General features: G+C 40.8%; 2 protein-coding genes across 3 annotated transcripts in view; one reads left to right on the top strand and one right to left on the bottom strand.

Annotated features, from left to right (window-relative positions):
• Positions 1-14,989, top strand: part of LOC114596534 (catalase-like) — a 44,019-nt gene extending 29,030 nt beyond the window's left edge. For both annotated transcript variants that reach the window (XM_028728267.2, XM_028728259.2), the window contains exons 2-13: positions 855-1,026; positions 2,848-2,958; positions 3,857-3,987; positions 4,459-4,563; positions 5,566-5,691; positions 6,324-6,515; positions 7,245-7,397; positions 9,867-10,005; positions 11,413-11,543; positions 12,401-12,508; positions 13,556-13,642; positions 14,234-14,989. In XM_028728267.2, the coding sequence (XP_028584100.2) occupies positions 855-1,026; positions 2,848-2,958; positions 3,857-3,987; positions 4,459-4,563; positions 5,566-5,691; positions 6,324-6,515; positions 7,245-7,397; positions 9,867-10,005; positions 11,413-11,543; positions 12,401-12,508; positions 13,556-13,642; positions 14,234-14,296 (1,518 nt within the window). In that variant the 3' untranslated portion in view covers positions 14,297-14,989. The remainder of the gene's footprint in view (positions 1-854; positions 1,027-2,847; positions 2,959-3,856; positions 3,988-4,458; positions 4,564-5,565; positions 5,692-6,323; positions 6,516-7,244; positions 7,398-9,866; positions 10,006-11,412; positions 11,544-12,400; positions 12,509-13,555; positions 13,643-14,233) is intronic.
• A 3,295-nt stretch (positions 14,990-18,284) lies between these two features.
• LOC114596547 (catalase-like) overlaps positions 18,285-25,046 on the bottom strand; it is a 28,424-nt gene continuing 21,662 nt past the window's right edge. The window contains exons 11-13 of the mRNA XM_028728279.2: positions 22,416-22,523; positions 21,157-21,243; positions 18,285-18,432 (exon numbers count right to left, since the gene is read on the bottom strand). Of these exons, the coding sequence (XP_028584112.2) occupies positions 18,427-18,432; positions 21,157-21,243; positions 22,416-22,523 (201 nt within the window). The 3' untranslated portion in view covers positions 18,285-18,426. The remainder of the gene's footprint in view (positions 18,433-21,156; positions 21,244-22,415; positions 22,524-25,046) is intronic.

Genomic DNA, 25,046 nt, shown 5'->3' with positions numbered 1-25,046 from the left:
TTCTGATAGTCTCTTTTGAACCACCAGTTCTCTTTGCCAGCTGTGAATGCCAGACTTTCTATATTATTGTACTGTACTTGCATAATTTGCATTTTTTTATGGTGAATGAATCAGGACTTCTTGCATTTTTCCATTAGGTTTAGTGTGTTAGACAGCTGTTTATTAAACAAAATTAACATAGGTTTTGGACCAGAAGAAGATGGCTTCATTTTGTAGTTTAAGATAGTGCTTTAGAAACCCTATTTTGGGCATTTTATTTGTTTTAAGTGTTTATCGTAAGATGATATTCTTAGTTATATTCTCCCTATAAAGATGACATTTTTGTAATATGAGAAGGTAAAAGTGGTTCGACCTGATTTCTTTGGAAATCAGTTTTATAAAAAGATAGCCTTTAGGGATGGACCTAGTATCAGCGTAGTGTTCGTGATTTATATTAGGAATTTAATTATTTTCCATGTCTGAGTCCATTTTGTTAAGGTAATATTGACATATACTGTTAAGTGCTTAATACACTTTCTAAATCTGATGACATTCAAGCTGGGAGGTGCAATTGGTGCTACTCTTTTCAATTATTTCTGCTTGAAAATCAATTTAATAATCAGAACTCTCTGAAATGATTTTCCTCCTTCACACATCTGTTGGCCATTTAACATTTAGATTATTATTACATGCAAACTTAACGTTTCCTAATAATTCCTGTTATGAAACAATACTGTTTAATACCAGAAGCAATTCTACCTGTAGTCAGGAAGCACCATACATCTGTCAAGTTAACCCACTAAATCACGAAAAACGTAATAGCGCTGTGTAGTTCTTGGTGTCCTAATTTTGTTTTATTTTTCTTTTGAATTTAGAAACCAGATGCCTTGACCACCGGAGCTGGTGTCCCAGTGGGAGACAAGTTAAATGTCATGACGGTGGGTCCGCGAGGCCCCCTTTTGGTTCAGGATGTGGTTTTCACAGATGAGATGGCACACTTTGACCGAGAGAGGATTCCTGAGAGAGTTGTGCATGCCAAAGGAGCAGGTTAGTGTTAGAAGTTGCTTGTTGTTTTAAAAGGAAGAGGTGGAGAATTGAATATTGTGAACATAACTTTGTGTACAGAAGGAACAAGGAAGCATAGAAGTTCGCAAAATGTGTTTCCCTCAGTTTTGTATCTTTTGGTGCTGAATTCAGGATTATTATTCTTATTTTTGATTAAACAAAAATCTTGCACAACACGCTTTTGCGTATCTGGACCTAATTTAGAAAGGCAATCCATACACAGAAGTAAGCACAAGTCACCCTTGCTCAGTCTGTGGGGGGGAAATGTACAAGAACTATAATTGCTTAATTTGTTCAGTGTGCCCAAAGCTTCTTTAGACCTGTGTTTGTGGAACAGTGGCCTCTAGGTTGCATGATAAAAGACTTTGTATTAAAAGTGTGGTTTGGCATAGGGGTATAATGCTGAAAGGGGAAGAAAAGATCAAACATGCCAATAGGTGAATGCAAGTGTTTGGGCTAAAGAAGACTGTTAGCTCTGAGGCAGCTTGTGAAACTGAAGCAATGCTATTCTTAAAACAGGGTTATTGCTTTCTAAGGGTAAACAGAAAAAAGCAAAAAAATAAATGGTTACTTGATCGGCAACATATAATACAAATCAGTACTATAATTTCAAATCAATGTATCCTAGGTGTGTTATTCACGAGAAACCATGAAGGAATGATTGTAAAATGAAGAGTATCTTACATTAAAGCATAATAATTGAAGCAATAACAACATGGTTATCACAAGGTGATGGTAAAAGAATAAATGAAATATAAAGGTAATTGGGTTAATTAGTCCAGGTATAACAAGAAATCATAGGTGATGTGATATATATATATATCAGCAGCTTCTCAAAGTTTCTTGGTTTTTTTTACCTTTTCCTTTGCGTACTTGTACTTTGTACGCAGATACTGAATGCCGAAGGAGGAGGGAACTTGCCCTCACTCTCAAGTTCTGCTAAAGCCCAAGGTAGAATAGTGGTAATAATACTAACCACTGCAACAATGTTCAGGACTAAAGGAGAATTTTTGAAATCAAAGCTACTCATCTCTTCCAAAACTAAGATCTACTGCCTTTTACAGGGCATTAAAAGCTGTCATATGAAAGAGCGTATCATTAAAGCAGAAAAAAAGCATTAGCTGTGTTCTGTTTGTTTTAAAACCTCATTCAAATTAAACACAAAATCTGTGGTGTTCCAGGCTAGACAGAACTGCTTCAAAATTACAATTATGTTCCTGTTTATTTTGAATAAAGGAGCCATCTTGTGATCCATCAGGCTGTTAGACTGCTGTCTGCCCCCGAGAACTGTAGCTGGAAGGAAAATATACAACTCGACATTGTGTTTTAGGTTATCTCAAAAGTTTTCTAGTAAGAAGCAGACCCCGCCTGTATTCACAGATGCTCTGCCTTCAGCTGTTCAGGTCCTTTGGTCTAGGCATAAAAGGAGAATCACTGCTTCCTGAAAAAAAATTTTGGCTCATGCCTTACATGACCCTTCTTGTTTCCCATAGCTCCCCAGAATCCAGAAGATAGGTAAATAAATTAATAATAAACATTCCCTATTTCCTGCCTGTGTGTAAAGGGTCTGTTATGGAAACTCAAGGTCTTTAGTGTCATATAACAATGTCTCAGGGTCAAAAAGGCAATATTCTAAGCCAGAAAGCAGAAAAGCACCACATTATACGAAACAGAGATATTTATTCTTCCCAAACTGCACTGCCATTTCTGATATTATTACCAAAGCCCTTGATATTTAGATGGTTTGTTTGTTTCTACTTATCTTTAATTTTTAATAAAAACAACAATTTTAAACATTTTTAGGAGCTTTTGGCTATTTTGAAGTGACTCATGATATCACCAGATATTGCAAAGCAAAGGTATTTGAGCATATTGGCAAAAGAACTCCAATCGCTATTCGATTCTCTACTGTTGGTAAGTCTTAAAAACAACAACCCCTCTTTGCGTGTCCATTTTATTTGTGTCGTGTGTACACACTCATTTATTAAATGGGGTCCTTAGAGGAGCTAATTTTGTTAGACTTTATTCATTTATTATTTATAAATTTGTAAACTGCTTTATTGTAAAAAAAACACACACACCTCAAAGCGATAGACAAAAGATAAAACAGTAAAATCAAAGGGGGGGGGGATACAACCCTACTTTTGTATGTTTTAAAGTTAAAATACTAAAACTGATTAAAATTCCCTCCGCTTTCTGGGAACCTGGGTAGGCTTTTCTAAACAGGAATGTTTTTAGGAGGTGCCGAAAAGAGTATGGTGAAGGCGTCTGTTTGATCTTGATAAGCTGAGGGCTCCAAAGTACAGGCACTTCCACACTAAACAATCTGATGCTTAAAAACAAAGAGTTTTGCAACGAAGGAGGAAAGTGTCACATAAGGACACTACATTGCGCAGGAAACCATTGTGCAATGTCCCCTTTCCATTCAGTTCCTCTTAAAAGCTGTAAACGACAACATACACATACGATAATCATCCTTGGAATTGGAGCGCTATAACATTCATTAGGTGAAGGCTGGGAGGACAATTTACCGTATTTTTCGCTCTATAACACGCACCCGACCATAACACGCACGTAGTTTTTAGAGGAGGAAAATCCGTAGGCATGCCACCTGTAGGCATTCCCTCCATAACACGCACAGACATTTCCCCTTACTTTTTAGGAGGAAAAAAAGTGAGTGTTATGGTGCAAAAAATACGGTAAACATGTGATGGCCATTCCCAATATTAGAATGGATGCCAATCTCCAGGGTTGAAGGGGAAACTGTGTGTAGTTCTCAGTGTGTTCACATTTATAAACCTTCCTTTTCTAGCGGGAGAATCAGGGTCAGCTGATACAGTCCGTGACCCTCGAGGCTTCGCAATGAAGTTCTATACAGAAGATGGTAACTGGGACCTTGTGGGGAACAACACCCCCATCTTCTTTATTAGAGATGCGATGCTGGTAGGTCAGATATTTATTTGGGCACCCAAAAGAAGTTAATGGGTGGTGAATGAGAGGGAGAGAGAAAAGTGCGACATACATGGATCTGTTTCTTCCATGGGGCTTCTTTTCTAATATCAAATTGCAGATCTTGTACCCTGAGGAATAATCCACTAATATTAGGGACTCTGCTACACTTGTCAATTATATCGTTATAACTGTGTTATAAACATGTAACACCGGGTGACGCTGTAGAGCTGTGATCTGTCGCCAACGGGTTTTTCCATTAAGAGCTTTTATAACACGTTTTTCTGCTTCTTTGATTCCTTTTTGATTTTAAGATTTATGATTATGTAATTGTCACAGTAGATATAATTTATATATGGAACTTATTTGCAGGTACATCTTTTCAAAGTGAACTTACTACAAGGGGCTGTGTAGATAATGCAACTACACGGTAATGCAAATCTTCTTTGTATTTCTTTGTGTTAGTTCCCATCCTTTATCCATTCCCAAAAGAGGAATCCACAAACTCATCTGAAAGATGCAGACATGGTATGGGACTTCTGGAGTCTTCGCCCTGAGTCTCTGCACCAGGTAAGATTTACTCTTTTAATTTCTATTCATTTTTTTCCTTCACCTTGCAGGTTGAGTCAACTGTGTCTCCTTTTCGCATCCTCTGATTCAGAGACTAAAAGATTCATGTGTGAAAATACATATTCTCTTTTACATTGGTGTATTTGGTCTCTTGTGAGTGATACACAACACAACCCTTCCCTTATCAACTCTATGCCATTTTCTATAAATTTTATTCTTTCAAATGTGACAATATTTGTATCATTTACAATTGGGCAAGCTATGACTAAAACACATACCTGTCACCCATTCAAGAAAACTAATGGTTGGAGGACATAAGTTTCCCCTTCCCTAAACTCACCTGAACTGTGATGGGTCTGGAAGCCTTTTGCAAGAAATACCTCTGCTCACTCAGAGATATATTTACAGTCTTTATATACATATTATGTACAAGGTACAGAACATGGCTTCATGTGTCCAAGTCCTCGGTAGCAGATCCAGGAAGTGGGGGCTTTTGGTTCCTCTTCCAGCAAAGGAGCTTGGAAAGCCCCAGATGTCTCCTTTGTTCCCTGTGTTTTAACCCCCTCCTGTCCTGTGCTGAAGGAATGGGCACTGACTCTCCCTCTGTTCCTGAACTAGTTGAGTGGTGTTGCTGCTCTCCAGCATTTGGGAGCATTCTCACCGCTTGAGTTCCTTCCTTTGGCTTGTCCTCCCCTCCCTCTCCTGTCTTGTCTAAAGGCTCCTGTTCCTCCCCCTCCCTCAGCGCCAGGTCATTCCCTGGCAGCCCCATGATATGAACATAGCTCTCCAACCCCCTCAAATGGATTATGTGGAAATGATGTATTGTACTATTGTTGCAGGTCAAAGTCATCAGGGGTGAGGGCAGAATATCATGCCAAGAATAAACCATGGTTGGAGCATTCTTTAGTGCAGAGAAGTCCACTGGTGTACCTAGCTTTAGTTACGTGAGCTTTCATGAAAGAGAGCCTACGTAGACTTTCGTTGCTCTTGCTTTATATTTAGGTATCATTCCTGTTCAGTGATCGTGGCATTCCAGATGGACATCGTCATATGAATGGCTACGGATCACATACTTTTAAGCTAGTCAATGCTGGCGGAAAAGCGGTATACTGCAAATTCCATGCTAAGGTAATGATTTCAGTTTTCCTGTTTCACATTTGTTAATACTAATTTCCTAAATCACTGGACCTACCCCACACCTGGAGTTCTTACCTATTCCTACTTCAAGAAATGAAAAATGGGTACTGTAACATGTTTATCCCCTAGTAGCATCTCCATTATGCAAAGATTGAATACTGCACTTGAGATACTGGTTTAGGAGTAGTGATGCCTGCCATTCTATCCACCTCTGCATATACAGTGGTACCTTGGTTTACAAACATAATATGTTCCGGAGGTCTGTTTGTAAACCAAAACAGGTTGTAACCCAAGGCCCGCTTTCGCCAATGAGGCCTCCCCCCCAAAATTTGTTTGTAATCCAAAAAAAAAAGGGTTGTAATCCAAAAAAAGGTTGCAAATCGGGACACATACTTCCGGGTTTGACATGTTTGTAATCCAAAACATATGCAAACCAAGATGTATGGAAACCAAGGTACCACTGTAGGCTTCTTTCCAGTATGGCAGCTTCTTATGCCCTCTCTCACAGCAGATCTTTAGACCAATTTTAATATTTCTTTCTTTCATCATTACTAGGATGCAATTCTTAAGTAAAAAAAAATTTTAATGAAAAATTCTAAGTAATGTTATTTTGATTTTTGCAGACTGATCAAGGAATCAAAAACCTTACTGTTGAAGAAGCAGGAAGACTGGCCTCTGAAGATCCCGACTATGCCCTGCGTGATCTTTACAACGCTATTGCTAATGCAAACTACCCTTCTTGGAGTTTCTATATCCAGGTGATGACATTTGAACAGGCTGAGAAATATCCATTCAATCCTTTTGATGTAACTAAGGTAAGCGTAATTTCCTTTTTTTAAAAAAAATATGATATTTATTAAAGTTTCAGAAAAGATTACAAAAATAAGAAAAAGAGAAAAAAAAGAAAATACAAAATACAGAAAAATAAAAACAATTTAAAACAAATCAATCTTTCCATGTCTTGTCCTTCATTTACTTGTTTCCCTGACCTCCTCACACCTCCCTTTTTTGTATTCCAGTTCAGTTAGTTATTTCAGCAAATCCTTTCCCTCTTTGTTTTTATCTTAATCCTTTATCTTAATATATTATAACTTTAGATTCTCACCTGTTAGCAATCCATTTTTACATACTCCTTTGTAACATTGCTGCTAAAACCACTTAACTTCATTCCGACATCATTCTAACATTCATTAATTTTACAGTATTTCTGTAAATAGTCTTTAAATTTCTTCCAATCTTCTTCCACCGACTCTTCTCCCTGGTCTCGGATTCTGCCAGTCATTTCCGCCAGTTCCATATAGTCCATCACCTTCATCTGCCATTCTTCCAGGGTGGGTAGATCTTGTGTCTTCCAATACTTTGCAATAAGTATTCTTGCTGCTGTTGTAGCATACATAAAGAAAGTTCTATCCTTCTTTGGCACCAATTGGCCAACCATGCCCAGGAGAAAGGCCTACATATTGGATATAATAAAAGTTCTGCATCTCTATGGAAAGATTTACTTGCAAACTATCTGTAATAAATTGTATTCTTGCATTTTGTAGATTTGGTCCCACAAAGACTATCCTCTGATCCCGGTGGGGAAGCTGGTCTTAAACAGGAACCCTGTCAACTATTTTGCTGAGGTGGAACAAATTGCCTTTGATCCAAGCAACATGCCTCCGGGAATTGAACCTAGCCCTGATAAAATGTTGCAGGTAAGGAGTATAGTATGCTTTCATGTTTATTTAACAGATGGTGGGCCTTGGAGCACTTTTAAGAGGACTTCAATGCCACAGCCTGTTCAGTGCCTCCTCACTTGCCTGCCTCTTCCACTAGCCGTGGCATAGCCTTTTAGTTAGACCAATGCAAACATCAGCAAGTCATTGCATGATGAGGAAGGGTGACTGGTTTGGGGTGGGGTGGTGGGGAGATCTTCTTCTGAAGGGAAGTGCCAGAGGAAGTGTTGAATCAGGATATTACAAGGTGGAAGTTAGTAATGGCCAAACTCTGCCACCACATTGTGACTGCCTCTGCCCCTGTACCACCAGTTTGTAACTGCAAGTAGGCTTTGATGGTAAAAAGTTTGAGAACCCTTTCTTAAATACAGCTGGTATTTTCTATTTAATACCTGTAGTGTCAAATATAATGAGAAAAGATAACACCAGGATGATGTCTTGATGGGAGATTTCCCCACTCTATTCCAATTTTTCCATGGTGTGTGGTGTGTGTTTTGTTCTCTTCTCTTACTTCCCCTTCCCATTTTTTTTTTTAAAGGGAGGAATTCAGCCCAGTGCTAAAGAGTGTGAGCATTTCTGATTTCGCCTCCATCACAAATGCTATTCTGGGGCTTATCCCTCCCCCTTGAAGCCAATGGGGGGGCACAGGAGCATGTGTGGAAAGGGAGAGCCCAGTTGTGGTTGCAGAAGTCTGCTCTGCTCGCAGGACCTATTAGTTAAATCCAGACCATAAAATCCAAATACAGTGGTACCTCGGGTTACATATGCTTCAGGTTACATACGCTTCAGGTTACGGACTCCGCTAACCCAGAAATAGTACCTCGGGTTAAGAACTTTGTTTCAGAATGAGAACTGAAATCTCGTGGCGGCAGCGGGAGGCCCCATTAGCTAAAGTGTTGCTTCAGGTTAAGAACAGTTTCAGGTTAAGAACGGACCTCCGGAACGAATTAAGTACTTAACCCTAGGTACCACTGTACTTGGATCAAAAGTGTGTGGTCATTATTGGAAGTTCAAATCCCTAGCATGGTAACAAGGGTGGCCATGTGATCAGCACAAGATCTCATTGCAGATAAACATATTGAGCGGAAGATTTGTGGGTTTTTCACTTTTATGTATTCATAATTTAATATATTGGATGTTTCTCTTTGACACTTTGCCCCCATTAATATAGGTTAAGACAGTGAGCAGCAACTTTGGGGATGTATTTAGTTAGAATTACCGTATGTTTTACCAATAAAAATGTTCAGTCAATTCATTGTGTGTAGCATTTAACGAATTTTTTTAAAAAAACTCTTCCAATATATCAAGCTTTAGCTAAGGGAATCTTGACGATGGTTCAGCGGTGAGGGTGGAGCTTCTTTGGCAAATGAGTCACATATTTTGGACCTGTGTGTCTTCCGTTGCTGTTTCATAACATAAAGAAAATGTCAGCAGAATATTCTGGCTGTCTAGCTCTAGTAATGTATTCTTGCCAGTGGGTCAGAATGACTTTGTTTTTGCACTGCCAATCCAATTCATGTACAGCCTGGAAGCGTACAAAATATTTGAGCCCCCCCTTAAATAAAAGCATATTTAACAAAACAAGACCAAGCAAAAACACAAAAGTCTCTCATGGCTACCTTTGACTGTGCTTTTGGGAGTTTGCTTATTAGCGAATATATAGTAACTTCTGTTGTAAGCTGTTTTAAATAAATATTGAGAATGTAACTCCACAGTGGCATTCAACAGTCTCGGAGACTAAATTCCCAAATCAGCTTATAAATTCTTCAGGAAAGTAGTCCTGATCTCACCTGGTGAGAGCAGTCAGATTCATACGCTTGATAATTACATTGATTTCCAAGTCGGGAAGCGGAATACTGGACTGAAAGATTTCTTCTGATCCAGCAGGTCTGCTCTTGCATTATTTATTTATAAAAATATTTGTATACCACTCTATCCCCAAAATTTATCAAAGCAGTTTAGAATGGTGAAAATAAGATGAAACCATACAATAAAATCATAAAATATTGAAAGCAAGTTAAAACCGTTAAAAACAAAGATCAGGAACCTATTGTGGGGGGGAATGTACTAAAATTGCCTGCATAGACTTGAAGGAATAGAAAAGTTTTCAACTGGCATTTAGAAGTTTGCCAATAGAGATCAGGGGCACCTTTTGTGCCGAGTGTTCCACAGGACTGAGTCAGTGACACCAAAGGCTTGGTTGGCACTCCTGCAACTGATCTCGGTGGGATATAAGGTTCGGGTGATCCCTGCTGCACCCTGGACCTAAGTTCCTATTATGTTCTTATTGCCCGTGTGAAAAAGAATTCTTGTGTGGACGTTAGGAGCAGGAGCAACTTAAGAAGAATGGATATTGTCATAATATAAAGCATGGAGCAGCACGGTGTCAGCATCAATCTAAAGAAAGCTTAACCCCTCCACTCTTTTCTCTCCATTATATTATTCTAGGGTCGTCTTTTCTCATATCCAGATACTCATAGATACCGTCTGGGATCCAACTACCTTCAAATTCCTGTAAACTGTCCTTACCGAGCTCGAATTGCCAACTACCAGAGAGATGGATTTATGTGCATTTCTGACAACCAAGGTACCGTATTTTTTGCCCCATAGGGCGCACCGCCCCATAGGACGCACCTAGTTTTTTTTGGGGGGGGGGGGAATAAAGAAAATAAAATTTATTTTTCCCCCCCTGGCGCGGGGCTGGCGCAGGGGTAGCCTGAGCTTCCCTTGACCCCAGCCCCGAGAACAGCCTGCTATCCGCAAGCCTATGGAGCCCGGCGGGAAGTCGCACCGGGCTCCCTAGGGCTGCGCAGAGCTGCATGAAGCCCGGGGCTGCGCAGAGCTGCATGAAGCCCAGGACTGCAGGCAGCTCTGCGCAGCCCTCGGGAGCCCGGCGCAAAGTCGCGCCGGTCTCCCAAGGGTTGCGCAGAGCTTCCTCAAGCCTGGAGAGCGAGAGGGGTCGGTGCGCACCGACTCCTCTCGCTCTCCAGGCTTCATCGAAAGCCTGCATTCGCCCCATAGGACGCAGACACATTTCCCCTTCATTTTTGGAGGGGGAAAAGTGCATCCTATAGGGCGAAAAATACGGTAATTCCAAAAGGTGTCTTCTGGAAGTAATCTGCAATACCATGTGCAAGGACATTTTCTTCTGAATTTCTAGCACGGTTTGGATATGTGTTCTAATTTTGCTTCATGTTAGATTCCTAACTGTGGGTGAAATTCAACATCTCATGAGTGTTTAGCCCCCCAGATCTGTTCTGGAGAATCCCCAAACAGCTTCAGAACAAATTTGGGGAATGTGCAGTTGTATGTAGAACAGAGGGAGGTCCTGTTGCGTTAGCAGAAGTCTATTTAAAATGTGTGTCCTTTGTGAACTTTTTTAGCCATATGGATGCATAAAATAGTGTATTGCCTTTTGAATGGAGAAACAGGGAACAGATGCACAGTTATACTGTAAACAGTTATTTTGGCTTCAAACATTTATGCCTATTATTTCAGAGAACTGCAATAAAATTATACTTAAAGTCACGCCAAGGTGATTATACTGCTTCTAGAACTTCTAGAAATTGGCTTCGGTGCCCAACCAAGAGCTTATAATAGGCAGGTAGCTGATCTTTCTTGAATGTTCTACTAGATTCCATTTGCAGTATTCTGTTTATCAGTAAGAATGAAGAAAGGGAAGCAGTAGTCTTATTTTATATCAAGTAGTCTTATTTCATCTGGAAGCAGTTACTGGGAAACAATACCCTGATCACCTCTCGCTTTGGAAATCAGAATCAGATAAGGATTGTAGAGTGAGAGTGTTGAGAGACTCTAGTTGACTTTTTCCTCTAGAAGGAGATTATTGCTGTATACTGACTCCCCCCCCCCCAATATTAATAGCTAGGTATGAGGCACATTTGAAACACATCTAATGGATTCATATCTATAGCTAAATCTACATCTACGTCTCTATCTGTCTGTCTATCTATCTATCTTTCTTTCTTTCTTCTAGGTGGTGCCCCAAATTATTATCCCAACAGTTTTACTGGCCCTGAAGACCAGCCCAACTTGAAGGAGAGCCGTGTGCTTCTTTCTGGTGATGTGCAACGCTTCAATAGTGCAAACGAGGACAATGTGTCTCAAGTAAGCATACTAGAAATGGAAAATTATTTTGGACCTGAGTTGGATGTATACACTGCTTTTTTATGGAGTGAATTGACTTTCTTGAGACATCTGCAAAACACCTACCTTGAAAGCTGCTTAAAAGTTTTTTTGTGATCCATCTGGCAGAAACTTAGCTGTGGCTTCTCTAGGCCATTTCTGCATTACCCCTTTTGTTACCCTATCAAGTTGTAGAGTTTCATATACCCCCCCCAATAGATCAATGAAAGCTCTTTTCTAGGTCTGTATTTCTAGGCAATCCTAGACCTACCCTGGGGAGATCTGCTGGAATTAATGAACTTGCCTAATTCAGGAGCCTCTGGGAGGGGCTACCACTAGCTGACCTGACAGTTGAGTGTTTGCCCAAGCTTTGATAATTGGGCCCTAGGTCACATGGCCTAGAGTTTGGAATATATGCAAGTGTTTCCTGAAATGCCACCCCCCTTTTAAAAATAGAATAATGCCTGTGTAAATTCCACCAGCACAAGTTCAACCAGCTGAGCCAGGGGGAGTGATATCTGCCAGCATATGTCGGGCTCGAACAGGATGAAAGGTTTATGCTTGGCCAGGAAAGCTCAAAATCTACCAAATCCAAACTCTCTCATCCTGGTAGATCCTGCCTTTAGATTGAGCTGTAAATTGTAAATGTGAGACACATCTCGGGGATAAGACTGTTGGCCATCCCTTCTGTTCCCAGTGTTGATGGTGGAGTTTAAAGTCAGTAGTGAGACTCTCTCAGCTGAAAGTTTTTATTTTATTTTATAAAAGATCTCAATAATTATGCAGCACAGGATACATCCATAATGTGAGAGAAATTTGTCCTTCCTTTTCATTTAAAGGTACGAGACTTCTATACTAAAGTGCTGAGTGAAGAAGAACGTGAGAGGCTTTGCGAGAACATCGCTGGCCATCTTAAAGATGCTCAGCTTTTCATTCAGAAGAAGGCTGTAAGTGATAAATTGCTACTTTTATCTGATGACATCTGATCTATGCTCTTAATGTACACCCTACAATAATTTTAGAATATAGACTTGTGTGCCACCTTATTTTAAGATGCATGAAAATATGAGACAGATAAAAAAAGGTAAGGTAGAAAAAAACCCCAGATGTAAAAGGTAAGCCTTCAACAATCTCTTTTTGAAATATTATTTAAATTATAAGGATTAAGTAATAGTAGAGTAACTAACTACTCTGACAGGGAGTCTTGTCAGCTGAAAGACAGTAAGCCTCCATGCTTACTTTTTCAAGTAAGACCTGGATATATTTAGGGATGTTTTGGTCCATGCTGTAGCACAGAAAGCACACGGACAAAGCTATGACTTCTGCATGCAAAAATTAGATTTCAACTTTGGAGGGAAGCTGTGTAATACTATGGTCGTAGGAGGTAAATTGGAAGCTATTTCATTCAAACCCAGTTAGTAGTTTCAAATCTCCATGTCAATAGCAGATGGCATAGTTTATATATACCGTATTTTTTGCTCTATAAGACTCACTTTTTCCCTCCTAAAAAGTAAGGGGAAATGTGTGTGCGTCTTATGGAGCGAATGCAGGCTGCGCAGCTATCCCAGAAGCCAGAACAGCAAGAGGGATTGCTGCTTTCACTGCGCAGTGATCCCTCTTGCTGTTCTGGCTTCTGAGATTCAGAATATTTTTTTCTTTGTTTTCCTCCTCCAAAAACTAGGTGCGTCTTGTGGTCTGGTCTTATAGAGCGAAAAATACGGTAATTTGAGAACATAAGAAGAGGCTGCTGTATCAGGCTCATGGCACTTCTGGTCCAGCATCCAGTACTCACAGTAGCCAACCTGATGCCTGTGGGAAGCACCCCAGCAGGATAGGTGCACAACAGCACTCTGTCCATCTGCAGTTCCCAGCAAGTGGAATTCAGAGACTTACTGCCTCTGACCATGGAGGTGAAACGTGGGGAGAGAAGGGGCTTTGGATGAAATCTTAATGCAGGCTTATATTTGCTCTTCAACTTCTCTTTGCCAATCTAGGTGAAAAACTTTGCTGATGTTCATCCTGATTATGGTGCCCGCATCCAAGCCCACCTGGACAGGTACAATGCTAAAGGGGGCAACAAGGTATGAAAACAACTTCCATTCAAATTACTGTGCGCTGAGGGGCTAAGGCATTAATATGTAAGTTGCCGTAGATGAAAATGCATGATCGAAAGAGAGGACTGTGGAGTTGGGGGTGAATGTTGGGGGTGGGGGGTTTAAAATGCAAACTTTAAAATGCTGCCAGTTCAAGTGGCCAAAGCCCCCTTCAAGCTTGCCTTGATCAACTGCTTCTCACCTATTCTTTTTAAGTGCCATATGAAAATGTATTGCACAAAAATGTATTTGCCAATATGCCAGCAAATCATCGTATTCTTAGGATAATCCCTTAGTTCTGGGAGAGTAAAGCCCTTCTGTTCCCCCAACATAAGCGGGGGGGGGGGGCTTATTTTCCTTCTGTTTTGGGGTCAATAGGAGGGAAAATCTGAGGAGATGGAAGGAATGAAAAAATTAAAAAGAAAAGCTCTCTCACTTTTACTCTGGCATTTTAGGATTTGGTAGTTCCTGCATCCTCAGATTCTCCCTCCAGTCTCTAAAGAATTTATCTGTTTGAAACTTGCTCCTACAACCCATGCTGACTGTCAGTGGTTTAAACTATTTTTGTCTTGTTTCTAGGATTGTATTCGTACCTACACCCAAGCTTCTCATGTTGCTGCAAAGGAAAGATCTAATTTGTAGAAAGTATGACCTGTGGTCCCATTGATCACTGCATTTGCATCCGTCCAACTGGAAAACAAGCCTTAATCCTGCAAATATTCATGTTTTTCTTGATATCTCCTTTGTTGTGGCAGTTGCAAGGCAGAACCATTGAAGTTTGCATTTGTGATTAAAAACTAATTGCATTATAATCTTATGCCTTGTAAAGCATTCTGTCTAGACTGTTAAAATCGATCTGTACTGGCAATCACTTTTCAGTGGTATGAGTGAAATATATGGCTACAGTAACTTTTTGTCTACTTTTGCAAAATTAATCAAATGGTTTGCCTTATTTTTGTATTCTTGTAACTAACCGGGCATTTATTTACCCAAAAGAACTTGCATAATATTTTGATGGTATATCTTCTACTATGTTAAAATCAATATAGCAACAGGTGAATAAAATTCTTACCCATAGAGGTATTAACATTTTAAAAAGAGCACATTTTAATAAATGTTCCCATTATGCAAACAGTTTTATCTTGCAATGGCGCTAAAATTTATCAGACTTTTGCTTGATGCACGGTGGATTACAGGAGCTTGAAACACATATTCGATCATATTTTCTTTTTAACTTCATTTTGACATAAATATATTTACAGAAACAAGGTAATCCATTATATTGGACAATTCTTACAGTGCCTATTCTCAAATAAAATTATTGTTATAATGAAATGTTTCACATTTATCTATGGATTTTTGGTAACTTTGTACTTTTAGAGCTAGTTCTGTGGGTTAACCTACATATGATGGTGTCATCATTCATAAGTAAAGTGTGGGTGGGTGGGAGTTGAAAATAAAAGGAACATGCAGGATTCTTTCTCCCAATCCTGTAACAACTCACTAGTCAGTACTTTTTTGTTCTGATAAGTGGAAGGAGCCAAATCAAATTTGTACTCAATCATCAGGATGATTTGATGTGTATTAAAGTCTCCTAACATATATTCACACCAGTGGAGACAGATGTCTTCACTCAACACATATTACCTGGCAATTCTGTTTCAATTGTACACACCTGGGATAAGATTACAGTTCTGAAGTCTGAGCCAAGCTTGCTTGGGAAAAACAGCATTAAAATGTACTGTATCGGAAGAAACTACCAAGATAGCTGTGATCCACAGGTAACATCATATGTACAGGGATTCAAAAAACAGGTGGGAATGTACTGGTGCCAGAGTAAACAGCCTATGTACATACAAATGTTAGGATGACATAACACAGTCTCCATTGGAGAATTCATAGCTTCCCTTCCTCCCTGCTAATTTATAGCCCCGTTCATGCCCCCTCCCTGCTCAACAGTCCAGATGTTCCCAATATGAAGGGTATCGGCTGATACTCCAGGTAAAGGTACCGGGACCCCTGACCATTAGGTCCAGTCGTGACCGACTCTGGGGTTGCAGCGCTCATCTTGCTTTACTGGCCGAGGGAGCTGGCATGCAGCCTCCGGGTCATGTGGCCAGCATGACTAAGCCGCTTCTGGCGAACCAGAGCAGTGCACGGAAACACTGCTTACCTTCCTGCTGGAGCGGTACCTATTTATCTACTTGCATTTTGACGTGTTTTCGAACTGCTAGGTTGGCAGGAGCAGGGACCGAGCAACAGAAGCTCACCCCATCGCAGGGATTCGAACCGCCGACCTTCTGATCGGCAAGTCCTAGGCTCTGTGGTTTAACTCAAGCGCCACCCGCATCCCTGATACTCCAGGTAAAGAAGGGTAAAACAGAAAGATTTCAAGGCTTCGATGCCAGCTTTCAACCAAGTGAAATAAAACACCAGCTTCCTTTTCAGTAAAGGTGCATGGGAGCAAACTTCTAACGTTGCAGCCCTATGCACATCTGCCATTGAGCTTCGTAGGGATTACTTCTGAGTAAATATGCATGGGATCAGCTGCAGGGTGAGCTTTGGTGAGAAAAAAAGAGACAAAGCTGCAATTATGTTTGAGAGAGAAAAAGAGCAGAGGAAGTGCAGCTTTTAAGAGATTTTTATAGATAAGGGGAGATCGCATCAATGGAAAGCTTTGAGTTCAAGCTGTTTCAGCCCTTCCCTACTCTTTAAGCAGATGACTCTGCTTTTGCAGCCAAACACTGTATTCCTGTATAGCAGACCACAGGAAATGACATTCAATTGTTTCATAATGTTCAGTGAAAGCCAAAAACAGATCACAAGGCTTATAAAATGTACTTTTGAAAGTAAGGTGTTTTTTTTTAAAAAAAAGGCGTTTTCACATCGGTTTGCGACAAAACCTGTTCTTAACCACCACAAATACAGCTGTCCCAGTCTAACACATTCTGTCTTCATTCTGCTGTAAGGGTGCTTGAAACACGTCCCATCTTTTTATCCCATACTCTCATACCCTATGATCACTTGCTTTAAACACTAGGCACGCTCCTTTTCCTCTTGCCCTTAAGCAGCCATGAGCAATCTTAGGACAATCGCAGTCTAACCCTCAAAGCATTTGACAAAGTTCATTGGCGTGCTCTGGTCCATGGGGTCACAAAGAGTCAGACACAACTAAATGACTAAACAACAAAATTTACCATATTAGCTAATGCAAACTTTGGCAATGAACTTGTACCTCAGTAGTAGAGTGGTGGCCAGGGTGAACAGACAATATTCAGAAAGATTTCCAGTACAATGGGGAGCAAATTCTCGCTACAATGATTAAATTTTAATCTCCATTTCAAAGAACTTAAAAACAAACTCTAAGCTTCGGCTGCAACCCATATGCCGTAGATGAACTGGGTATCAGCTGTGAAAATGGTGGCACTGAGAATTTTTGTCAGTTTCATTTGAATGTTTAAAGAACTTAATTGTGACTTTTGTCCACCAGGGCAAATGACCTGGTTTGAGATTCGGTTCTTGGTTTTATATTGGCCCTCTGCGAAAAAAGGGCTTCCTTTACAACACCATCAGGGATACAGTGGTGCCTCGCAAGACGAAATTAATTCGTTCTGCGAGTTTTTTCGTCTTGCGAAGCATGGTTTCCCATAGGAAACGGTTTTAAGAAAAAGGAAACAAACTTGCAAGATGTTTTCGTCTTGCGAAGCAAGCCCATAAGGAAATTCGTCTTGCGAAGCAACTCAAAAACCGAAAAACTCTTTCGTCTTGCGAGGCATTCGTCTTGCGAGGTACCACTGTACTATGAAACTGCCCACCTACATAATATTGTAAAAATTATACACAACCCTAAGGATTGCTTATGCCTTCATACAAAAAACCCAAGTGACTCTTAGCCGTACCCTTCTTGGTCCATTGTAAATCACTTTTGCACTCAAATTTCCAATCCATTTACACCTGCAGGTCTCCAGGTGTGGTGCTCCTAGATCCCTAAATCCCCAGTCTCACCTTTGATTCCTTTCATATTCCACTCACAGTTTCAAAATCAAGACAGGGAGCAGCATGGCAAGGATTAGCAAGGATACATGGCAAGAGTTAGAGATCTATGTGATAATAATTTACCTATAAAGGCCGATGAGCTGGCTACTAAATTACCAGGCAGGCAGGATATATTGGTTTTATATACACCAAGTGGTCCATTTTGCCACCAATTGGTGTCCTTTCCTTATCCACCAGAGCACAAACCCCGGTTGAAAACTTAGTGCTCAATTCAACCTCAAACTCAAAGAGGATACTGTCTATTCTTTATAAAATTATTTGTGATATTAAGACAGAAAATTTCAACTCTCAAACAAATTTTGGGAATCTGATCTGTGGATTAAAATGGAACAGGGGGACTGTTCCATTTTGTAATGTGAGCCAAAAACTGTTGTTATCTGTAAAGACAAAAATCAGAGACAACACCTTTAAGCTGCTTTGCCGCTGGCTCCACATCAATGCCATCACATCTACCCAGCACCTTCTTCCCTGCTGTGTTGGAGAGAATGTGGCAGGATTGGAAAAGCACACACCAAAGTGTCATGTTTTTGGACTGAGGTTCATACAGAAATAAGTCTCATCTGACATCAAACGGTTCAGTGTTCACCACAGCTCACTTTATTGTCAGTTTCCCATTATGATCCAAAAGATTAAACCTAGAATAATGGAATAGTTTCCTCCTCGTAACAGCATGGAAGGTGATTGCCCAAACATGGAAGAAGCTGGAAAACCTGAACTCATCCCTGTGGAGACAAAAAAAGCTCACTAAGTATCTGAAATCTTCGAAAGGTGAATAGGAATCTGATGACTTCATAAAAACATAGCATCACTTTATAACTTTTATATGAAACAATACCACAACATGGCATCCCCACCAGGATACACATGTACAACTCTGGAGTAACATTTCCCACTGATAATACTGTCCAGTCCCACTTTGGGAGGAGAGAGGAGGTTCCCCCCACCCAAAGTCTAGTTGCTGTGGGGAAGGGCAGTGGAAGGAGGGTACACTAAATTAGGTGGAAATGCCTCCGAGACCAAATCCAGATTTACCCCTTATTTAAAGCTTTGATATTCTCACACCTATGCCCAATGTTTGTTTTCTATCATGATTAGTAAGTTCAGAACTGCCATTTTAATTAGAGGGGGAAACACTCTGGTTATTTTGAGGTATAATAAAGTAACCATCATAACAAATGTACATCACTTTAAAACTTGATAAAAACAGAGTTTGGTTTTTTTACTCTCTTTTTTTTTTTTTAAACATATTTATTGAAATTTTCAGAAAAAATCCAGAAAGGAAAAAGAAAAAAGAAAAAAAGAAAACAATCACAGTTTAAACCTTATTTTCAATGACATATTTCCAAGACTTCCCCACACCTCCCCTTCTTGTATTCCAATTCCAATTATTTAGCTCAACAAGTTCTTATCCCCAGTTTTTAACCTTATTATATTTAGTTCATTATATTTAGTTCATTTTATATAACCAACTTTAACTTATAGACCTCAGTCTTTATGCGTAAAAGCCTTTTTCTAAGGTCGACCCCAGTTCCCTTCCCCGAATTCCCCAATTTTATACTCATAAGAAAACAAAATAAAAAAGAGAAGAAAAAATCAGAATATAGTTGTACACCCTTTGGGATCCCATGCTCCAACCCCCCTTTCGCGGTTTCGATCCCCAATGTCCATCAGTCTATCTGCTCTCAGCCTGGAGACCTCACATCTGAGGCCCTCAATTCTCTCTCAATTCCCCTTTGCCAGTTTTCTTGATAGTCCTTTGTATCAGACACCAAATCTCGGAGAAGCTCTGTCTCAATAGTGTCCATTTTTCTTCCAGCCCGACCTCTGCTTTTAAAAGTGAAGCTCAAATCTTGTTTCTTACTCTTTTTAAGTCCAAATGTCCCAAAAGCTCCAACTTCCATCTTGATCAAATTTGTAATCCATAGGTCTTCAGATCTCCACATGAGGAGATCTCTCCATTCTTCCTTGTCCAGTTCAAACCAAATTTCCATCCACCAGTTCTTATTTTCCCTTAGCTCCTCCTTCATTTCCCTCCAGATGTATCTCTTGTTTCACTTTCTCCAGTTCCTCAAATTTCTCTTCCTGCTCAGCTGCAAAAACTTTTTTTCCTGCTCCAAGGACCTTTTGTTCAGTGACTATGACTTGAGTCAAGTCCTTTCCAGTTTCAGTAAGATTATTTACTGTTTCATACAATGTAGTCGTCCTTGTAGCCAAAATATTGCTTACATCTTGAAGCTTTCCCAGGAGATAAAAGGTCTTGTTCAGCCCACTGAGTATTTTTCCACTTGCAGCCATTCTTGTAATGTCCCCAAACCCCCTCTAGAGGGATTATGGTTACTTAGTATCCTTCCAATTCCAACCCCAAAGTCAGAATAATTTGTTCTTCCTTATTTTCAACAGTTTATATCCAAATTGTAACAAATCTAGCCGGCAAAGGCACCAGAAACAAAGTTCTCTTTTTATTCCCCCACTTTGACAGCTGATTTGACAGCTGTCAAAATCTTCTATATCTCTTCAACAGGCTCTCTCGCGGATCGCTCCCGGGTTCCCGGGGGGTTGCACTTGAGCTCTCAAAACAGTTCTTATCGTCCAGTAAAAATACTTGTATTATCCAATCATGAAATTAATAACTTTTATAATAAAGAAGGTATTTCCTAAGCCTTAGATATCTAGTCTTTGTTTTCAGTTGTTTACAAGGCGGTGGAGGCGGACTTCCTCTTTGCACCGTCCCCAGTCGTGCCGAATTAAACCCCCCCCTTTAAGTCCAATTTCCATGTTACTCACGGGTTGTTGCTTTTAATACAAATGGTCAAAGGGAGAAGTCAGCGCTCTCCGTCCATGGCATGCGGCTTCACTCAGAAGGGGAAGCAGAGGACTCTCAGCACCACGCCGCTCCCCGTCCCCCGTTCCGGAGCCTTTAAAAAGGCTCCTTCGCGGGTCGGGGGGGCGCAAATGGTGCCCGCCGAGTCACCACGTCCACAGGCTTCTGCGCCTGTGGTTTTTAAGGGTCCCCGCGTCGCTGGCGCGGCAGGACCCGACCCCTGCTGAGCTGATTCCCTCCGGAGCTTGGAGGGAATCCGCCATTAGACGATGGCGCTAACCCGGAAGTCCCTGGTTTTTTTTGTTTGTTTGTTTGTTTGTTTTACTCTCATTACAAGATTGCTATGTTTGCTTTTGAAAAAACAACAACCAAATTAAGCCTGGTTATGTTCATGAATTTATGCATAAAAAAACAGAGGAGTTAAGGGGACTACACAGGGAAGGAAGAATCAATAAAAATGACCTCTTCCTCCAGTGGGGCCATTCTGTGTGAGTAGAGTTCTTTCTGCAGTTTTACATTTCCAAAACCAAGCCACTGAAACTTACTGTAAACATTTGGTCTACTGCAAGTTACTTCTTAATGCCTTAGCCACTCAACACCAAGTAAACTGAAGATGCTTCCATACCTTTTTGCTGCCTTTAGCATTGTACCTGTCCAGGTGGGCTTGGATGCGAGCACCATAATCAGGATGAACATCAGTAAAGTTTTTCACCTAGATTGGCAAAGAGAAGTTGAAGAGCAAATATAAGCCTGCATTAAGATTTCATCCAAAAAGCCCCTTCTCTTCCCACGTTTCACCTCCATGGTCAGAGGCAGTAAGTCTCTGAATTTCACTTGCTGGGAACTGTAGGTGGGCAGAGTGCTGTTGTGCACCTATCCTGCTGGGGTGCTTCCCACAGGCATCAGGTTGGCTACTGTGAGTACAGGATGCAGGACTAGATGGACCATGAGCCTGATACAGCAGCCTCTTCTATGATGTTATAATAATAATTTATTATTTATACCCCAACCATCTGGCTGGGTTTCCCCAGCCACTCTGGGCAGCTCCCAACAGAATATTAAAAACACAATAAAACATCAAACGTTAAAAACAACCCTAAACAGGGATGCCTTCAGATGTCTTCTAAAAGTCAGATCGTTGTTTATTTCGTTGACATCTGGTGGGAGGGTGTTCCACAGGATGGGCACCACAACTGAGAAGGCCCTCTGCCTGGTTCCCTGTAACTTTGCTTCTCGCAGTGAGGGAACTGCCAGAAAGCCCTCGGCACTGGACCTCAGTGTCCGGGCTGAATGATGGGGGTGGAGACGCTCCTTCAGGTATACTGGTCTGCGGCCATTTAGGGCTTTAAAGGTCAGCACCAACACTTGACTTTCTTAAATTTACCTTCTCAAATTATATGTAAACTATGCCATCTGCTAGTGACATGGAGATTTGAAACTACTAACTGGGTTTGAATGAAAGAGCTTCCAAATTACCCCATGTGACAATAGTATTACAAATCTTCCCTCCAAAGTTGAAATGTAATTTTTGCCTTGTTCGTAGCTTTGTTCATGCACTTTCTGTGCTACAGCATGGACCAAAACAGTCCTAAATATATCCAGATCTTACTTGAAAAAGCAAGCAGGGAGGCTGTCTTTCCATAGCTAGAAGTACTGTGCTAGCTATTCTGCTATTATTTATCCTATTTTAAATAGTATTTCAGCACTTTCAGTAATTAGAAAGCTGGAAAACTTTTCAAGCTTAAACATTTTCTCTGTCTTACATTATATTTTTATGCATTTTACAATATGTTTATATAGAACTCTATCTTCTAAAATTATTGTAGGATGTACATTAGAAGGATAGTTCAGATATCATCAGATAGAAGTAGCAGTTTCACTTACAGCCCTCTTCTGAATAAAAAGCTGAGCATCTTTAAGGTGACTAGCAATGTTTTCACAAAGCCTCTCGCGCTCTTCCTCATTCAGCACTTTGGTATAGAATATGCGTACCTTTAAATGAAAATAAATTTGTCTCTCGTTATGGGAGCATCTTGTGCTGAATAATTATTCAGAAGTTTTCTAAAATAACATTAAAACTGAGCTAAGAGAAAGTCTCACTACCGACTTTAAACTCCGCCACCAACACAGGAAACAGAAGGGATGCCCACCAGCCTTATTCCTGAGATGTGTCTCAGGTTTTCAATTTACAGCACAATCCAAAGCCACCACCAGGGTGAGAAAGTTTGCTTTTGGCAGATCTTGGGCTTTCCTGGCTGAGCTGGTGCTCAATCAGGCCTATATTAGAATCATAGAGTTGGAAGAGACCACAAGGGCCATCGAGTCCAACCCCCTGCCAAGCAGGAAACACCATCAGAGCACTCCTGACATATGGTTGTCAAGCCTCTGCTTAAAGACCTCCAAAGAAGGAGACTCCACCACACTCCTTGGCAGCAAATTCCACTGCCGAACAGCTCTTACTGTCAGGAAGTTCTTTTTTTTTTTTAATAAATTTTTATTAGTTTTTCACAATTTAAACACATAACAATAACATAAAAAACATAACAAACATAAAACGGACCTCCCCATACCACCCCTTTTCTGCATCCTTGTTTCAAATTTTTCCAGCAACCCTTCACTCATCAAATTATTTAGATCAATTCTTATGGTTATCTTCATTAACTTATTAATTACAGCTGTAGTTCTTTATTTCCTATCCCCCTGACCTCCTAATTTTCATCCATATTACAACAATTTTTCAAATATATCTTAAATTTCTTCCAATCTTCCTCCACTGTCTCCTTCCCCTGGTCTCGGATTCTGCCAGTCATCTCAGCCAGTCCCATATAGTCTATCACCTTCGTCTGCCATTCTTCCAACGTTGGTAGTTCTTGTGTCTTCCAATACTTTGCTAGAAGGATCCTTGCTGCTGTTGTGGCATACATAAAAAATGTTCTATCCTTCCTTGGCACCATTTGGCCCACCATGCCCAAGAGAAATGCCTCTGGTTTCTTAGGAAAAGTTCTTTTAAGGACTTTCTTAATTTCATTATAGATCATTTCCCAGAAGGCCTTAATCTTCGGGCAGGTCCACCAAAGGTGATAGAAGGTACCTTCTGTTTCGTTACATTTCCAACATTTATTATTGGGCAAATGGTAAATCTTTGCTAGTTTGACTGGGGTCATGTACCACCTATAGATCATTTTCATAATATTTTCTCTTAAGGCATTACATGCCGTAAATTTAATACCGGTGATCAATAACTGCTCCCAGTCAGCATGTTCTATGTCATGACCAATATCCTGTGCCCATTTAATCATAGTTGATTTCACCATTTCATCTTGAGTATTCCACTTCAACAGCAAGTTATACATTCTTGACAGATTTTTAGTATTGGGTTCTAACAATTCTGTTTCTAGTTTTGACCTCTCCACTTGGAAGCCTTTTTTTCTATCCTGCTTAAATACTTCATTTATCTGGCGGTAATGTAGCCAATCTCTCACCTTGGACTTTAATTTCTCAAAGCTCTGCAATTTTATTTTTTCACCATCTTGTTCTAAAATTTCAAAATATTTGGGCCATTTAGAGCCCATTATTAAGTTTTTTCACCTCCTTAGCTTCCATTGGTGACAACCACCAGGAAGTTCTTCCTAATGTTTAGGTGGAATCTTCTTTCTTGTAGTTTGGATCCATTGCTCCGTGTCCGCTTCTCTGGAGCAGCAGAAAACAACCTTTCTCCCTCCTCTATATGACAACCTTTTATATATTTGAACATGGCTATCATATCACCCCTTAACCTCCTCTTCTCCAGGCTAAACATGCCCAGCTCCCTTAGCCGTTCCTCATAAGGCATCGTTTCCAGGCCTTTGACCATTTTGGTTGCCCTCCTCTGGACACGTTCCAGTCCTTCTTGAACTGTGGTGCCCAGAACTGGACACAGTACTCCAGGTGAGGTCTGACCAGAGCAGAATACAGTGGCACTATTACTTCCCTTGATCTAGATGCTATACTCCTATTGATGCAGCCCAGAATAAACCTTTCATCCTGTTCGAGCCCGACATATGCTGGCATAAGATGCTCACCTTGGCTCAGCTGGTTGAATTTAAGCCAAAGTAATTTACACGGGCCTAATTCAAAAAAAGCGGCAGAGGAGGCAGTGGCAGCCAACGCTGTCTTAAGCATATGCAGCACCAAGGTGCAAAAATCCACCCGGCACCCCCCCCCCCCAGGTTGCCCAGTTCCGGGTGCGCAGGAGGACGAAGCCGGCCGGCCGCCTCAGCATCTCACTGGCTTGGTCGCCCCCGAACTCGTGGCACAGAGCCTGCCACAGCAGAAAAGGCCACTGTGGTGCTCCGACCAATGGGTGGGCTCTTCCCTGGACTCAACTCTTGGGCCCCGGATTCTTGGCCTGGCGCCCCTGAGAGCCTGGTGCTCGGGTGCCCCGCACCCCTATGGGTAATATGGCCCTGGTCACAGAGGGGGAATTCCAGGGCCAAGACAGGACAAGGACATACTTGCACCTATTCCAAACCTTGC

The sequence above is a fragment of the Podarcis muralis genome, chromosome 1 (assembly GCF_964188315.1).
Source record: "Podarcis muralis chromosome 1, rPodMur119.hap1.1, whole genome shotgun sequence".
NCBI lineage: Eukaryota > Metazoa > Chordata > Lepidosauria > Squamata > Lacertidae > Podarcis > Podarcis muralis.
This window is presented reverse-complemented; position numbering and strand designations above follow the sequence as displayed.